Source organism: Monodon monoceros, unplaced genomic scaffold (assembly GCF_005190385.1).
Source record: "Monodon monoceros isolate NGI ecotype Baffin Bay Population unplaced genomic scaffold, NGI_Narwhal_1 Super_Scaffold_18, whole genome shotgun sequence".
Classification (NCBI taxonomy): Eukaryota; Metazoa; Chordata; class Mammalia; order Artiodactyla; family Monodontidae; genus Monodon; species Monodon monoceros.
The window spans coordinates 114,180,183-114,194,174 of NW_021703774.1; the positions used below are offsets into that span (position 1 = coordinate 114,180,183).

The 13,992-nt window shown below is 37.5% G+C and overlaps 1 protein-coding gene across 1 annotated transcript in view; it reads left to right on the forward strand.

Moving 5' to 3' along the window:
• Window positions 1-13,775, forward strand: part of PIGK (phosphatidylinositol glycan anchor biosynthesis class K) — a 135,803-nt gene extending 122,028 nt beyond the window's left edge. The window contains exon 11 of the mRNA XM_029229157.1: window positions 12,047-13,775. Within this exon, the coding sequence (XP_029084990.1) occupies window positions 12,047-12,163 (117 nt within the window). The 3' untranslated portion in view covers window positions 12,164-13,775. The remainder of the gene's footprint in view (window positions 1-12,046) is intronic.
• Window positions 13,776-13,992: the final 217 nt, after the last annotated feature.

The window sequence follows — 13,992 nt, forward strand, 5'->3', positions numbered from 1 at the left end:
TTCGCTAAGGATTGCTTTTAAGTTGTTTTAGGCAGGTCCAGAGTAGTCTTTTTTGGGGGGTTGGTGATAGCCCCACTGTTTCTGATTTATTCTGATTTAGCCCCACTATAAGCTGGGACAGGGTGCTCTGCATATTATGAGTATTGGGAATTGTTTGGCCTGTTGCTTTTGGTGTTTTGTTTTGTTTTTCTGTACAATCTTCTTGTTATGCATATACAGATAAGAACTCTGCCAAAGATTTAAGGAAATCTCTCTGCAGTTCTCTGGAGCTCTCTGTGGAGCCCGCTTTTCTGCAATAGTCTACCCTGAAAATTCTAGCCAACAAAACCTCCTTGAATTCTAATCTGTGTCTCTTCAACTCTTCAATACTGCCTGGCTCCCTTGGGGGTTCTGTCCTTGTGCTGCAGCTTGGAAATGGCCTCCAGGCAATAAGCTTGAGCAATTGAAGGACTCATCTTATTTGTTTCCATTCTTTCAAGGATCAGAAAACTGCTGCAAATTGTCCAGTATCTGAAAACCATTGTTTCCTACCTTTTGAATGATTATCTAGTTGTTCAGAAAGGCAGATAATTCCTATAGCGTTTAATCCTACATAGGCAGAAGCAAAACTCTGATCACCTCTTAACAGACACAGATAGATACTATTGATAAATGAACCTTTATTATGTATTTGTGGGAACAGTGGGTTAATTCTCTTAGTTAAGAACTAAAAACTAGATTCATTTATTTCAAACTTCAAATTGTTTTACACATTTTTTTTTAATTTACACCTGTTCACTCAACATCCAGAGTATTTATTTAGTTCAATAACACCTATTTTATATTTATTTATTATTATTATCTTTTTTGCAGTACACGGTCCCCTCACTGTTGTGGCCTCTCCTGCTGTGGAGCACAGGCTCCGGACGCACAGGCTCAGCGGCCATGGCCCACGGGCCCAGCCGCTCCGCGGCATGTGGGATCTTCCCAGACCTGGGCACGAACCCGTGTCCCCTGCATTGGCAGGCGGACTCCCAACCACTGCACCACCAGGGAAGCTCCCACATTTTTAAATGAATATTTTTTTAACTTCTCACTAGGGAGTCTTGAAAGAGACTGTGTCGTTATTTGATTAATGCAGTTCTTATTTTTTTCCTTAAGTCATAAAACCAAGATGTAAATTGGTACTTAATATTTATATTTGAATATTTTACATTTCTTATTTTCAAGAAGAAAATAATATATAACTAAAACAAATTGATTATTGTATTCAAAGCTTATGAGACCTTGATAAGGTTCAGAAATGGATAAGGTATCACAAACAGATCAAAATGTCGCAGAATCACACCTGTAAATTAACTATAGTGTAAGATATAAACCAAATATCATCAGTGCCCTGAGAAGAAGAAAGTAATTCTTACCGAAGTATGAGAACAGGCTTCACCTGGAGGTGATATTTGATCAAGGTCTTAGAGAATAAATAGGTATGAAAGAGTAGGAGGAATTAGTCTAGAATATTTCATTCTCTTATTTTTTTTAAACATGTAAAGTTAATATCGTAATAAGGTTTTCCACTCAAGGAACAGTTATCAGATGTAATAAATAGTTTCATTTCAAGATTTGTTTGTTAATTAGTTTTCTATAGGTGTGTAACAAACAAATTTAAAAGCATTTATTATCTCACAGTTTCCATGTCTCAGGAGTCCAGGCACAGCTTAGCTTAATCCTGTGCTTAGGGTCTAACAAGGCTTCAATCAAGGTGTTAACCAGGACTGCAGTCTCATCTGAGGCTCAGAATTTTCTTCCAAGTGTACTGATCATTGTCAGAATTCAGCTTTTCATGTCATAGAACTGACTGTGAGGCAGGTCCTCAGCTCCTAGAGATTGCCTGCCATTCCCTGTCTGTGGTCCATTCTACAGTGTGGCTGTGTGATTCTTAAACACCAACAGGAGAGCATCTCAGCTACTTCTAATATATCTGTCTCTCTCTCTCTCTTTTTTTTAAATTTATTTATTTTTGGCTGCGTTGGGTCTTTGTTGCTGCATGTGGGCTGTCTCTAGTTGCGGCGAGCGGGGCTGCTCTTCATTGCGGTGCGCAGGCTTCTCATTGCGGTGGCTTCTCTTGTTGCGGACCACTGGCAGTAGGCGCCCGGGCTTCAGTAGTTGTGCCATGTGTGCTTAGTAGTTGTGGCTCGCGGGCTCCAGAGCGCAGGCTCAGCAGTTGTGGCGCACGGGCTTAGTTGCTCTGCGGTACGTGGGATCTTCCCAGACCAGGCCTGAACCCGTGTCCCCTGCATTGGCAGGCGGATTCTTAATCACTGTGTCACCAAGGAAGTCCCTATCTGCCTCTCTTGACTTATGTCTCTGATATCTAGACCCTCTTTTAGAGGGCTCACCTGATTGAGTCAGCCCCTTCCCCCAGGATAATCTCCTTTTTGATTAACTGAAAGTCACTGATTTAGGGACCTTAATAACATCTGCATAATCCCTTTGTCTTTGCTATGTAATGTAACCTAGTCAAAGGAGTGATACCCCATCATATTCACAAGTCCTGTCCACGCTCAAAGGGAAGGAATTATACAGGATATGTACGCCAGGGAGAGGAAATCTTGGGGGCTGTCTTAGAATTCTGCTGACCACAGTTTGATTTATACTATTAGTATACTTTGAAGACTACAAGTTTTATTTTATAGAGAGGATGTGGATAGACTGGAAATACTAATAAACTACAACTGATTAAACAGTTGAAAACAAATAAATTATTTTCTAAAGTAATTGTCTCCTCAGTAGATTGGGTTTTTTTGTTCTTTCCTTAAATAATTTAACTGATCTGATACACTCATTATATTTTAAGAAAAGAATCTCATTGAAACGTTGTAAAATTTCCATTTGCTTCCCAATAAACATGTACAATTTTTAAAATCCTCAGTTTTTTCTTTTTACATAATTTTATTACTTTGATCTATTCTGTGTTAATTATTTTGAAGTTCTATGGTAATGTTCTCCTAGCAACATGAAAGGGGAGACTGAACACTGTTCACAGTTGGCAGTGTAGTGTTGCTAAGCTACCTGTCTTTTTAATTTGAAATATTAGGCATTTCAATAATAGGTAGCCCTTAAGCTTTTAAGTGTTTGCTCATGACACATTACAGTGTTTATGTATACTTTTCACCTCTGTATTATAGCTATTATTGTGAAAGTTTAAGAAAAAAAGAAGAGTGTATTTAATAGCAGTCAGTAGAGTACCTTAACTACATAAAATTAGTCATTTTATGAGAAGCTCTAATATGGACACAAATGAAATTATAAGCTATACTTTAATAAGAACTTACCTCAAATGCAGGTGTACTACAAAATGCAGTAATTATACCAATATTTCATTTGATTTTAAGTAAAATCATTGTAGAATACCTAAAATATTACCTATAGTTGTTTTAAAACTGGCAGTATTGTTATGCTCTAGGAATATCATTAAATACATACTGAAAAAGCATTTTATTATATTATGTTGCTGTCATGCTATTCACATTACTTTTTCTTAAAGTAGGATATCAAGTACTAAACGGTATCATTGCAGAACATCTCCTAATTTGTAAAAGATGAATATATGAAGATTCTTCTAGGTGGACTCTTTTAATAAAAGTTTTTCCTCTATATTCCCCTTACCCCATAAAAATAATTAAATAAATACATGTCCATTGTAGAAAATATCTTCAAAAGTATAGATAAGTATAGAGAAGAGTTTGAAACGACCTCTAATCCTCCTTCCCCCAGAGAAACACTATTCAGACTTTAGCATATTTCCTTTCTTTGAATATTGCTATAGAAATAAAGATCATATTTCATACTCAATTTGCATCTTTTATTTTCTTATTACAGTATAAGCATCTTTCCAAATCATTAAAATTGAAAACATTTTTGATGACTAATTATGTGGATGTACAGTATTTCTCATTATATAGTTTCCTGTTTTTATTATGTAAATAACAGTGATAAGAAAATCTTTGTGCAAAACCTTTGTCAGCATTTCTGAATTCCTTACTATAGATTCTAGCTAGGACTGTAACAGATTCTAGGAATGAAAAAAGATGAACATTTCAAAGACTTCTGAACATGTAAATAGATTACTTTCCCTGAAAAGTTGACCATCCTTATTAACATTTACTAGCTTAGTTTTAAAAAGAGGAAGAGGACTTCCCTGGTGGCGCAGTGGTTGAGAGTCCGCCTGCCGATGCAGGGGCCACGGGTTCGTGCCCCGGTCCGCGAGGGTCCCACATGCCGCGGAGTGGCTGGGCCCATGGGCCATGGCCACTGAGCCTGCGCGTCTGGAGCCTGTGCTCTCCCGAAAGAGGAAGAAATAGTTAATATATTACTTTTAACTTGTTTTTATGATCAAAAAATTGTATTTTTTCAAGTGTTTATTAGCCATCTGTAATTATTATTTTGTGAGAATTTCCATTTCCCTGTAACATTTGTTGATATATCCATGTGTCTTTTACTGATTTTTGGGAGATCTTCAAGTACTGAATTTATTCCCCTTTCTGTCATATTTTCCCGTGTATTTGCCTTTTAATTTGATTTATACACTTTGTAAAATACAGATCTTTCAAAAAGTTCTTTTAAAAATCTCTCCACCATTTCTTTTTATTTCTATTTATTGCTTTTAGACTTATAAATCCCTTTACTGTGTAGATTCTCCTACATTTGATCTCCTTTTACCATATTCACCTGTGGGTGGTTGCTGGGTAAACTCCCAGAGGCATCGCATTGTCTCAAATCCCAGCATGCAACTGGACATTCACAGAGTGAACCTCCCGGCCCTGATGCTTGCTATTCCCAAACTGCATCGTTTCTTTCATCAGGGTTCCCTAAGCGCCAGGGGTTTGGCAGTGAACAAAGCAGACGCAGATCTCCTTCTGTCACCTTCCCCCTGCTAGCTAGGCTGGAGCATCACTCTTTTCCCACTGCCTGGCTTTTCTCATAACCGTGACTTTGCTCCATGTGCCACTGTTTGGGTGTTGTCTCCTCCTCTCCATCAACTCAGATATGACACCTTGTTCAAGGGCCAGCTCATCCAAGAAGTCCTTCCTGAGTAGCCACCCACCTGACAGTCCCTTAGCTTGCAGGCCCTTTGACTCATGTGTTCTGCTCTCCACAATGAGCTCCTTTGTAACTACTCTCCACTGGTACCATTAAAGTAGCTACCATTGTGATGGATCCCTGGGTGCCAGCTTACAAAAGTAATTAAAAATTTTTTTTTACATCTAATATTTTTACATCTAATTCTTAACCATGTGAAGTGTATTTTGATTTATAGTGTTGGGTTAGAAACAAAACTGATTTTTTTTTAAATGTTAATCCATTGCTAGAGCACCAGTAAGAATATTTCCTTGCCCATTGATTTGTGATGGTTCTTTTATAATATACCAAATTCGTGGATACTGGGCTGATTGCCTACTCTCTGTTCTGTTTCATTGATCTTTTCTATTTTGCATCAGAACAGCATTATAGATTAGCTTTATCATATCCTTTTTGATATTTGGGACTGTTTACCCCTCTATAGAGTAATGCAGATTTTTACCATACATCTTGTGCTGTGGGTATTCCTGGATATTTTATGTTTTTTACTGCTATTGTGAATTGATTTTTTTTTCTATTCTGTTTTCCGATTCCTTTTTTTTTTTTTTTTTTTTTGGCGGTACGGGAGCCTCTCACTGTTGTGGCCTCTCCCGTTGCGGAGCACAGGCTCCGGACGCGCAGGCTCAGCAGTCATGGCTCACGGGCCCAGCCACTCTGCGGCATGTGGGATCTTCCCGGACCGGGGCACGAACCCGTGTCCCCTGCATCGGCAGGCGGACTCTCAACCACTGCGCCACCAGGGAAGCCCCCGATTCATTTTTACTGGCACATTGGAAGGGTATTTTTTTTTATATTTATCTTAAATCTGAACTCTTTATTCTCAATAATTCTGAGTTGATTTGTAGAGTTTGTTTGTATCTAATTATAAAATCTGCAAATATGAAAATTTACTTCTTCCATGAAGTTATATCTGGATTGGCTGGAAATTACAGAGTGATATTAACTAATAATATTAATAGTGGGTATTTTTATCACACAAAAAAAACAGTGGTCAACTTTCTATTGAAAATAAAATTATAGTTAAAAACAAATCATCTTTAGTTATCCTAGATTAGATTAATTGCTTTGCAAATTTACCATGTGTAAGATACATCAAGATTCTGGGAGATATTCATTTCTCTAGCAGAGGGTTGGGTGGGGGGGCAACATCTGATTAATACTAATTGCTAACTAACTTCAAAAGGAAAGGAACTAGACTTGAGATAGAGATTTCAGGGACTTACCTGGTGGTGCAGTGGTTAGGAATCCGCCTGCCAATGCAGGGGACACGGGTTCGAGCCCTGGACTGGGAAGATCCCACGTGCTGTGGAGCAACTAAGTCCATGCGCCACAACTACTGAGCCCACGCTACACAGCTACTGAAGCCTGCGCGCTTAGAGCCCGTGCTCAACAAGAGAAGCCACCGCAATGAGAAGCCTGCGCACCTCAAGGAAGAGTAGCCCCCGCTCACCGCAACTAGAGAAAGCGTGCGCACAGCAATGAAGACCCAACACAGCCAAAAATAAATTTAAAATAAATAAAAAAATAAATAAAACAGGGTTAAAAAAAAAAAAGATTGTAGTTTGGAGGGGAAAGGGCTAGAGAGAAGTGAGGTGAGTTAGCCTCTAGATTCCCCCACTTTATCTCCTCGGGAGCAATTCCTAGCATGGTGGCAAGTGGAGTCAGCCTCTTTCCAAGAAGACTACGAGAGAGCTAGAAGTGAGCATAACTGCAGCTCCCTTAAAGTGAGGGATGGGTAGCAAAGAACATTCACAAAATTTACCTCTAGAAGACACTATAGCATGACTTCTACAGAGTCTGGCTATACATACTGTTCAGGCGTGACAGGTGTTTGTTGAAGTCATTACTTTGTGAAATTTAGCCCAGATGAGTGAATGGGGCTGGATTTCTTATTCTAGGAGGACCCAAGGGGATTATCTTGACAGACCTCCCTCACTTCAACAAAGTTCATGGTCAACAAGGAGTTGCTTAGCTACCCTTCACACTGTTTTTATATATACCATTGTTGCAGAAACCTGAAGCTACAAGTATGTAGGTGGAAACTTTATTTTCTTATGATAATAAAGGATCAGGGTTTTTCCTTCTATATTGATTGTCACCTCAGTGGATATATTCCATAGCTTTTGATGGATAACAAACCAATCCAAAACTTAGTAGCTTAGAGCATCAACCATTTATTTGGCTCATAATTCTGAAGGTTGGCAATTTAGGCTGAGTTTAGCTGGGCAATTCTGTTCTTAGCTCCCTCCTGAGTCTGTGGTCAACCTTGGGTTGGTTAGGCGATTCTGCTTCTGGAAGTTGGCTAGTTGCTGACTGGAAGACTTGACTTCTTCTCCATATGGTGTCTGTACCTCCAGAATCCTTGCCTAGGTTTTTTGTCATGGTGGTAGCAGAGGTCTAAGAGAGAGCAGAAGCAGGCAAAGAAGGCCTCTTGAAGCTAGCGTTGGAATTAGGACACTGTTGCTTTTGTTCCGTTCTGTTGGCCAAAAGAAGTCACAAGGCCAGCTGATTCACAGAGGAAGGACATAGAGTCTACCTCTTGATGAGAGCTGCCATAAAGCAACATATTCCAAAGGGTATGGACACAGGGAAATATGGGGAATTGGGACCATTTTTTTTTGCCATCAGTCTACCACAGTTTGGTGAATGAAGGACTCAGAGATGTGCTTCAGACACTATCTTTGTTGTCAATATAGATTTTAATTTTGCTGTTACAAATTGTATCAGTGCCCTTTTTATCTCAACCTATTGTCCTTGTACCTTGTATTATTTTTCTCTTTATACTATTCATTTGGTTTTGGCTTCTTGTGCATTTTTATTCAAGTCCATGTCAAATAAAATTTTTCTAAAATTATCTTTTGGTTCTTTATTAAATCTATTCAGAGACATGTTCTCTCTGTCTTCAGGATATTTCTTCTTCATGTGTGGGAGTATTTTTACTCATGGACCTCATCATGTTTTTTTCCCTTTTTGTTAGAGTTCTGTTAGTATGTGCCAACAGAGCATGTGGACGTTTCTCACTGTCTGCTTAGATTTGAATGCCTTTTCAGATCCTCATCTGAAGAATAGTTGTTAGACATTCCCCAGTGACTGGCAACCAGTCATCAAATGTGGTTTTGCTAAACTAAACTAGGATCATCTGCCACCATGCTATGTATGCCTGGTTTTTGGACAGTTTAAAAAGGTGAAGTATGTGGAAAAACCATATTTCTTAACATACATTATTAAAAGAATTTTTCCTGTATTTTCCCTTATTTGCAGAAATTTTCATTTGGATATTGAGCCTTCTCAGATGCAGTAAACCATTCTTAGATGCAGTAAACCCTACCTTCTCACATGCTCTTTACTAGGAATTGTACTTAAATGGATGTAGAAAGAAGTGTGCCACTGGTCAGTTGGGAATGAGTTGCACTACTCTGGCTGCCTCATAAAGCCATCCTCTACTACGGCAACACTGCTTCTCTTAAACAGCAGGCAGAAAAAGGGAGAGAGCTAAAGTCCCTTTCTCAGCTGACAGAATTACTGTGTTTCACAGAGCAAAGCAATCCTTTGTACCCTGTGTGCTATTCAGAAAACTGGGCCACCATTAATTTGTTTCTAGACCTGGTTTCTGGACTTACAGATAGTGAAATTGAGGGTTCTTATCAGAGGTTAAATTAATTTTGGTAGAGTGAACTCTTGTCTCTTTCTGTGCCTTTTTCTGTGCCTTTCTTGAGAAGATGGCAGCAGCTGCACTGGCAGGTCTCTACGTGGATGCCATGCTAAGCTAAGAGTCCAAACTGTATTTAATTAATAATTCATTTTCCATTTTTTGTTAATCAAATATATGTAATGAATATCCAATAAAAAATATAGCAACCACAAATAATAGTTTTTGAAAGGGTGAGATTTGCTACTTTTGTTAGCTTGTACAGTGTTGTAATATGAATAAATACATCACTCCATAATAATTTTGGAGTAATAACATATATTTCCTAGTCCTCCATTATTGCCTTCAAAGTTTGCTGTTGGCAAACCACAGCTCTAGCACTTTGCTTTTCTCTCTTGTCGTCTCCTGGGCATCAGTGGTCTAAATGTGGGACATGTTTGGCTGAAGGATCAGGAAGCAGTGCCTCCAGAATTCTCTGAAACAGTTTTTGGAATAACAGATCGAAATAGCTATCTTTGAGGAAATGATAGTTACTTCTAAAGGAGCTCTAGTTGTCTTATCTCTGGCAACTATTTCTGGCTGCTAAGTTTAAGACGTAATGGTATGAACTACCAATGTTTGACTAGTAGAAAATAAACAGGACAAAAACTGAGCAATAGTTAATCATGTTTAGTTCACTCACTTGTTTTTTCATGTCACATGCTTGTGATACTTACCTTACCTATCTTTAATATAACTAAGTTTTATATTAATTATTATAGATTTTCCACTGGAATTAAGATTTTTCACAATGTTGCACAACGTTCCAAGAGCTTATAAACCATCTGAAATGGTTTGAGAACCACTGAGCTTATCATCTTGTAAGATACTAGAGGGAAGGTACTTTTGTCATCATCGTCATCACACATGATCAGAAGCCATTGTAGACTTGAGTAGAAAGTAACATGAGGAAACATTGGGCTTAATCCCTGGGGTGTTTGGGGAGTTTTCTGGAATGAGTGATGGAGGGTGAGAGTAGACATGGCAGTGAGAGTGGAATGTAACCACTGTAAACAACATTGTCAGTTCAGTTCATATTAAGCATTTGACTAAAAACTCCTAAAACTCTAGCATTATTGATCCAGATGAAAATATTAAGGTGGATTTCTCTTCTGTTAGTTTGATAAGTTAATTTTGAATTGATGAAAGTTATACAAATTAAAATTTTAAAAATCATATTTTTTTTCAAACATTCTTCCTCATAACTGGCAAACACAGATGAAAGTCATCTAAAAAGTACTTTGAGTTTCATATTATTACTTTTCTAGGTAGGAATGTGTAATTATAGGATACGTTTTCAAAACTACATCATTGCAGTAACTACACATTTATTCATTCCTAGGCGGTATGTGTTACTATGCCCTAATTTTACAGATTCAGAAATTCAGAGTGGCGTAGTGGCTTGGCAGCCTTTAAGCATCAAAACTAAACTTTGAATCCAAGGCAGATGATGCTAAATCCCATGCTCTTTGAACCACACCACAACATGCCTTGGTTTGTAAATTATTTATTTAATTTCTTAAATAACAAAAGTAATATATGCCCAAGGCAAACATTACCTAAATGCATACATTATGTATGGCAAGTATATATTATACAGATATATATTTGTATTTTGGAAAGATGTGTCTAGCAGCGCTATGGTTGACAGATGGAAAAGAGGGAACCTTGGAGGAAGAGAAACTAGTTAGGAAACTATTTCAGTAATCCTGACAAGAAATGATAACAGCCTCCCTCCCTCCTTCCTTCCTTTCCATGTGATGATTTGAGGATTGAGTGAAGAGCATTAGGTGTCCTGCTTATGTAGGGGAAAAACCAAAGTATAAGATGTGGAAACCTCTAAGAGATTTATGAGCCTTTCTGGGATCTAGTTTACATGGTGACTAAAGCAAATTTCAGATTACAGTTTCTTTTCACTTTTGTCTATTCTAAAATAGGATTCTTATAACTGTCCTTACAATCTTGGCTAGTAATTCAGGAAGTAGAACTCATAAAGAGAGCATAGTCACAGACCTTCAGTTTCAGGGTCATAATGTAGCTGTTGAAATGACAACTAAATGGGGAAGACTGGTCTGCCTCTCTTTGCTGGCCAAAGAAACACACAAGACACTTGGCTGGATGTTGAAGGGTAAGGAATGGAGAAGGGCATGTAAAATGGACTCAGCCAGACCTTGTCCCTGGAAGTTTTCAGGGAGATAAATGATAAAGGTAACTCTAATAGTAGGTAGGAGTAAAAGTAGAAGGGGCTACAGATTCAAAGAAAAGAATTTATCATCCAGGAAAATCTGGAGGAGTTGGCATTTGAGTTAGTGAACTTTGAATAGGAAGAATAGAATAAGGAGCATTCTACCTCAAGGGAGTAATATGACCAAATTCACTGGCCCCCCCAAATATTTGTTGAATATCTGAATAAATGGAATCAGGTAGCATTGTTGTTCCACCAACTTACTCGGTATAATGTAGTGTCTCCTATATGCCAGGCACTGTGGCAGGTAGGTGCTAGGACTATAACAAGATGACCCTCATAGACAGTCATCCTCTAATAGGAGAGACAAGTAAAACAAACTAATGACTATATAAATTCAAAGTGAAAAAGGACTGTTAGGCTACTGAATAACTTGGGTGAAAAGACATGTTGGATAGGGTAATCAAGGAAGGCCCCTCTGAGGGAACAAAATGTCATTTGAAACTGATCTTTTTAAGAACCACTTTGAGATATTTACCCTGTTTCAAGTCTTTACCATTGTTGCTTTCCAAATACAGTCCTCCAGGACTGGTTCCAGGACCCCTGCAGATACCAAAGTCCGTGGATGCTCAAGTCCCTTATATAAAATGGTGTAGTGTTCGCATATAACCTAAGACGTCCTCCCTAGACACTTTAAATCATCTCTAGATTACTTATAATACCTAATACAATGTAAGCGCTATGTAAATAGTTGTAAATATAATGTAAATCCTGTGTAAATAGTTTCTGGTGTGTGTCAAATTTAAAATTGCTTTTTGGAACTTTCTGGAATTTTTTTTCCCAATATTTTCATTCCATATTTGGTTGAATCTGTGTGTGGAACCTGCAGATAGGGAAGGCTGACAGTACATTTAATTTGTCTAAATTACTCCCCCTGAAAGTACAACCTGTGAATTTCCTATTTTCCATCAGTATTTATTTTATCTTTATTTATTTATTTATTTGTTGACTTATTTACCTGTTGTTAAATTTATAATGTCATCCTTGTTTTGCAGAAACCAAAGCTGAAAGATTGGCATCCTCCTGGGGGTTTTATTCTGGGATTGTGGGCACTCATTATCATGGTTTTCTTCAAAACTTATGGAATCAAGCATATGAAGTTCATTTTCTAGATGCGATGATGTATGAAGAACACTACATGGAAGACTACAACCTTGGATAAAAGTTCATGTCAATATATATATATATATATATATATATATATATATATATATTTTAACATCTTTATTGGAGTAAAATTGCTTTACAATGGTGTGTTAGTTTCTGCTTTATAACAAAGTGGATCAGTTATACATATACTCATGTTCCCATATATCTTCCCTCTTGCGTGTCCCTCCCACCCTCCCTATCCCACCCCTCCAGGCGGTCACAAAGCACCGAGCTGATATCCCTGTGCTATGCGGCATGTCAATATATTTTTAAAAATGCATTGCTCTTGTGTGATTTGGCAGAAAGTATAAGGAAGCTAAATTTGAAAGAACTGTTGGTTTTATAACTCAGAAGTAATTGTTAATGCAAGTGCTAAATGACACTAAATATATTTGTTTTTCATTTTGTATTATTAGAATATTGGGACAAAGAGATCAGAATACACTCACTGACTCTTTTTGAAAATAAGAATTTCCCCTTGTTTTATCCCCTTTTCATTTGGAAAAGAAAAAAATGTGAAGACATTAAATTCTCACTAGCAAGGGAAACTTTTGTTAGTATTTTTGTATACGTTCTCCCAGTCTTTTTCATACTTTTTTTCTAAAATAGAGAGCATATAGAACATACCATTTTATAACCTTACGCGTCATTTTGCAGTATGTTGTCAACCCCTTCCCTCTCCTTGGATATTCTTCAAGAACACGTGAATGGCTGCACACTATCCATTTCATGAATGTACAGTAATTTATTTAACATTCTTCTATAATTAGACCACTTACTTTGTTCCCCAAATTTTCTTTTGCTTCATTCTTTAATGTGTTAATATTTTGTCAGCTATTCTTGGAATTCTGCAGCTAAAATGCTAAGTAGATATAAATAATCAGTTTCTTAATCTGTGGTACTGACAGTCTCCAGGCCCTTATTTACTGTCAGTTTATCTGGAAAATTTAAGATCTTGGGGAATTTCACATACTGATTGCTCAAGAGAAACAAACCTAATCATTTTTCATTTCTAAGCATTCTGTGCTCCTCTAGAATTGATCACCTCCTCTTCTGTTTCCACGCTGAAAGAGATGTTGTTTCATTCTGTTTAAGGTAAACCTTGCCCACTGGCTGGATCTACACTTTTTCTGGGACAATCCCGTAAAACGGATGGGCTGTAGGAAAAATTCATACTTGTGGCCCTGTCTTCGTGTCTGACTGATGTATCACATAAGGCAGTAAGCTCTTTTCTGGTCTCTGACAAGATGCAAGAGCTTATATCCCCATCACTGATTTTTTTCATCTTGCCAGCCATCTTCATATCTATCTCGTAACTGTAAATGGTATTGAGATTGTACTTTGCTATCAGCCCCAGATATTGCTTTTTCACATATAAGCGGTAAAAAAAAGTGAAAGTTGAGTATTCATGTCCCATGGGATACTTTTTTGTATTTTATCTGTTTTATCCAGGAACTTTGTGCTAATCTTTATTCACTATGAAGATATGTTTTGTAAATTGTAGGAAACATTCAGAAGACAACCCTTCCTCTACAATAAAACCTCTTAAAATTAATAGTCCTTAGACTCTGTTTTCCTTTTAGCACTTAAAATATTACCCTTTAATTATATGCAAAATGGTCATGCTTTTCACAGGCAAAGGATTAACTGTGTTATCTCTCGGATTAGAACAAATGACATTGAGGCTTTTTGCCAGCTCTGAATCTTCATTTTAATTGATCTTTTTATTGCTGCACTAGATAAAAGAAGAAGGACAATTTTTATCTGATTATATGGAGAAGCATCTTTTTGT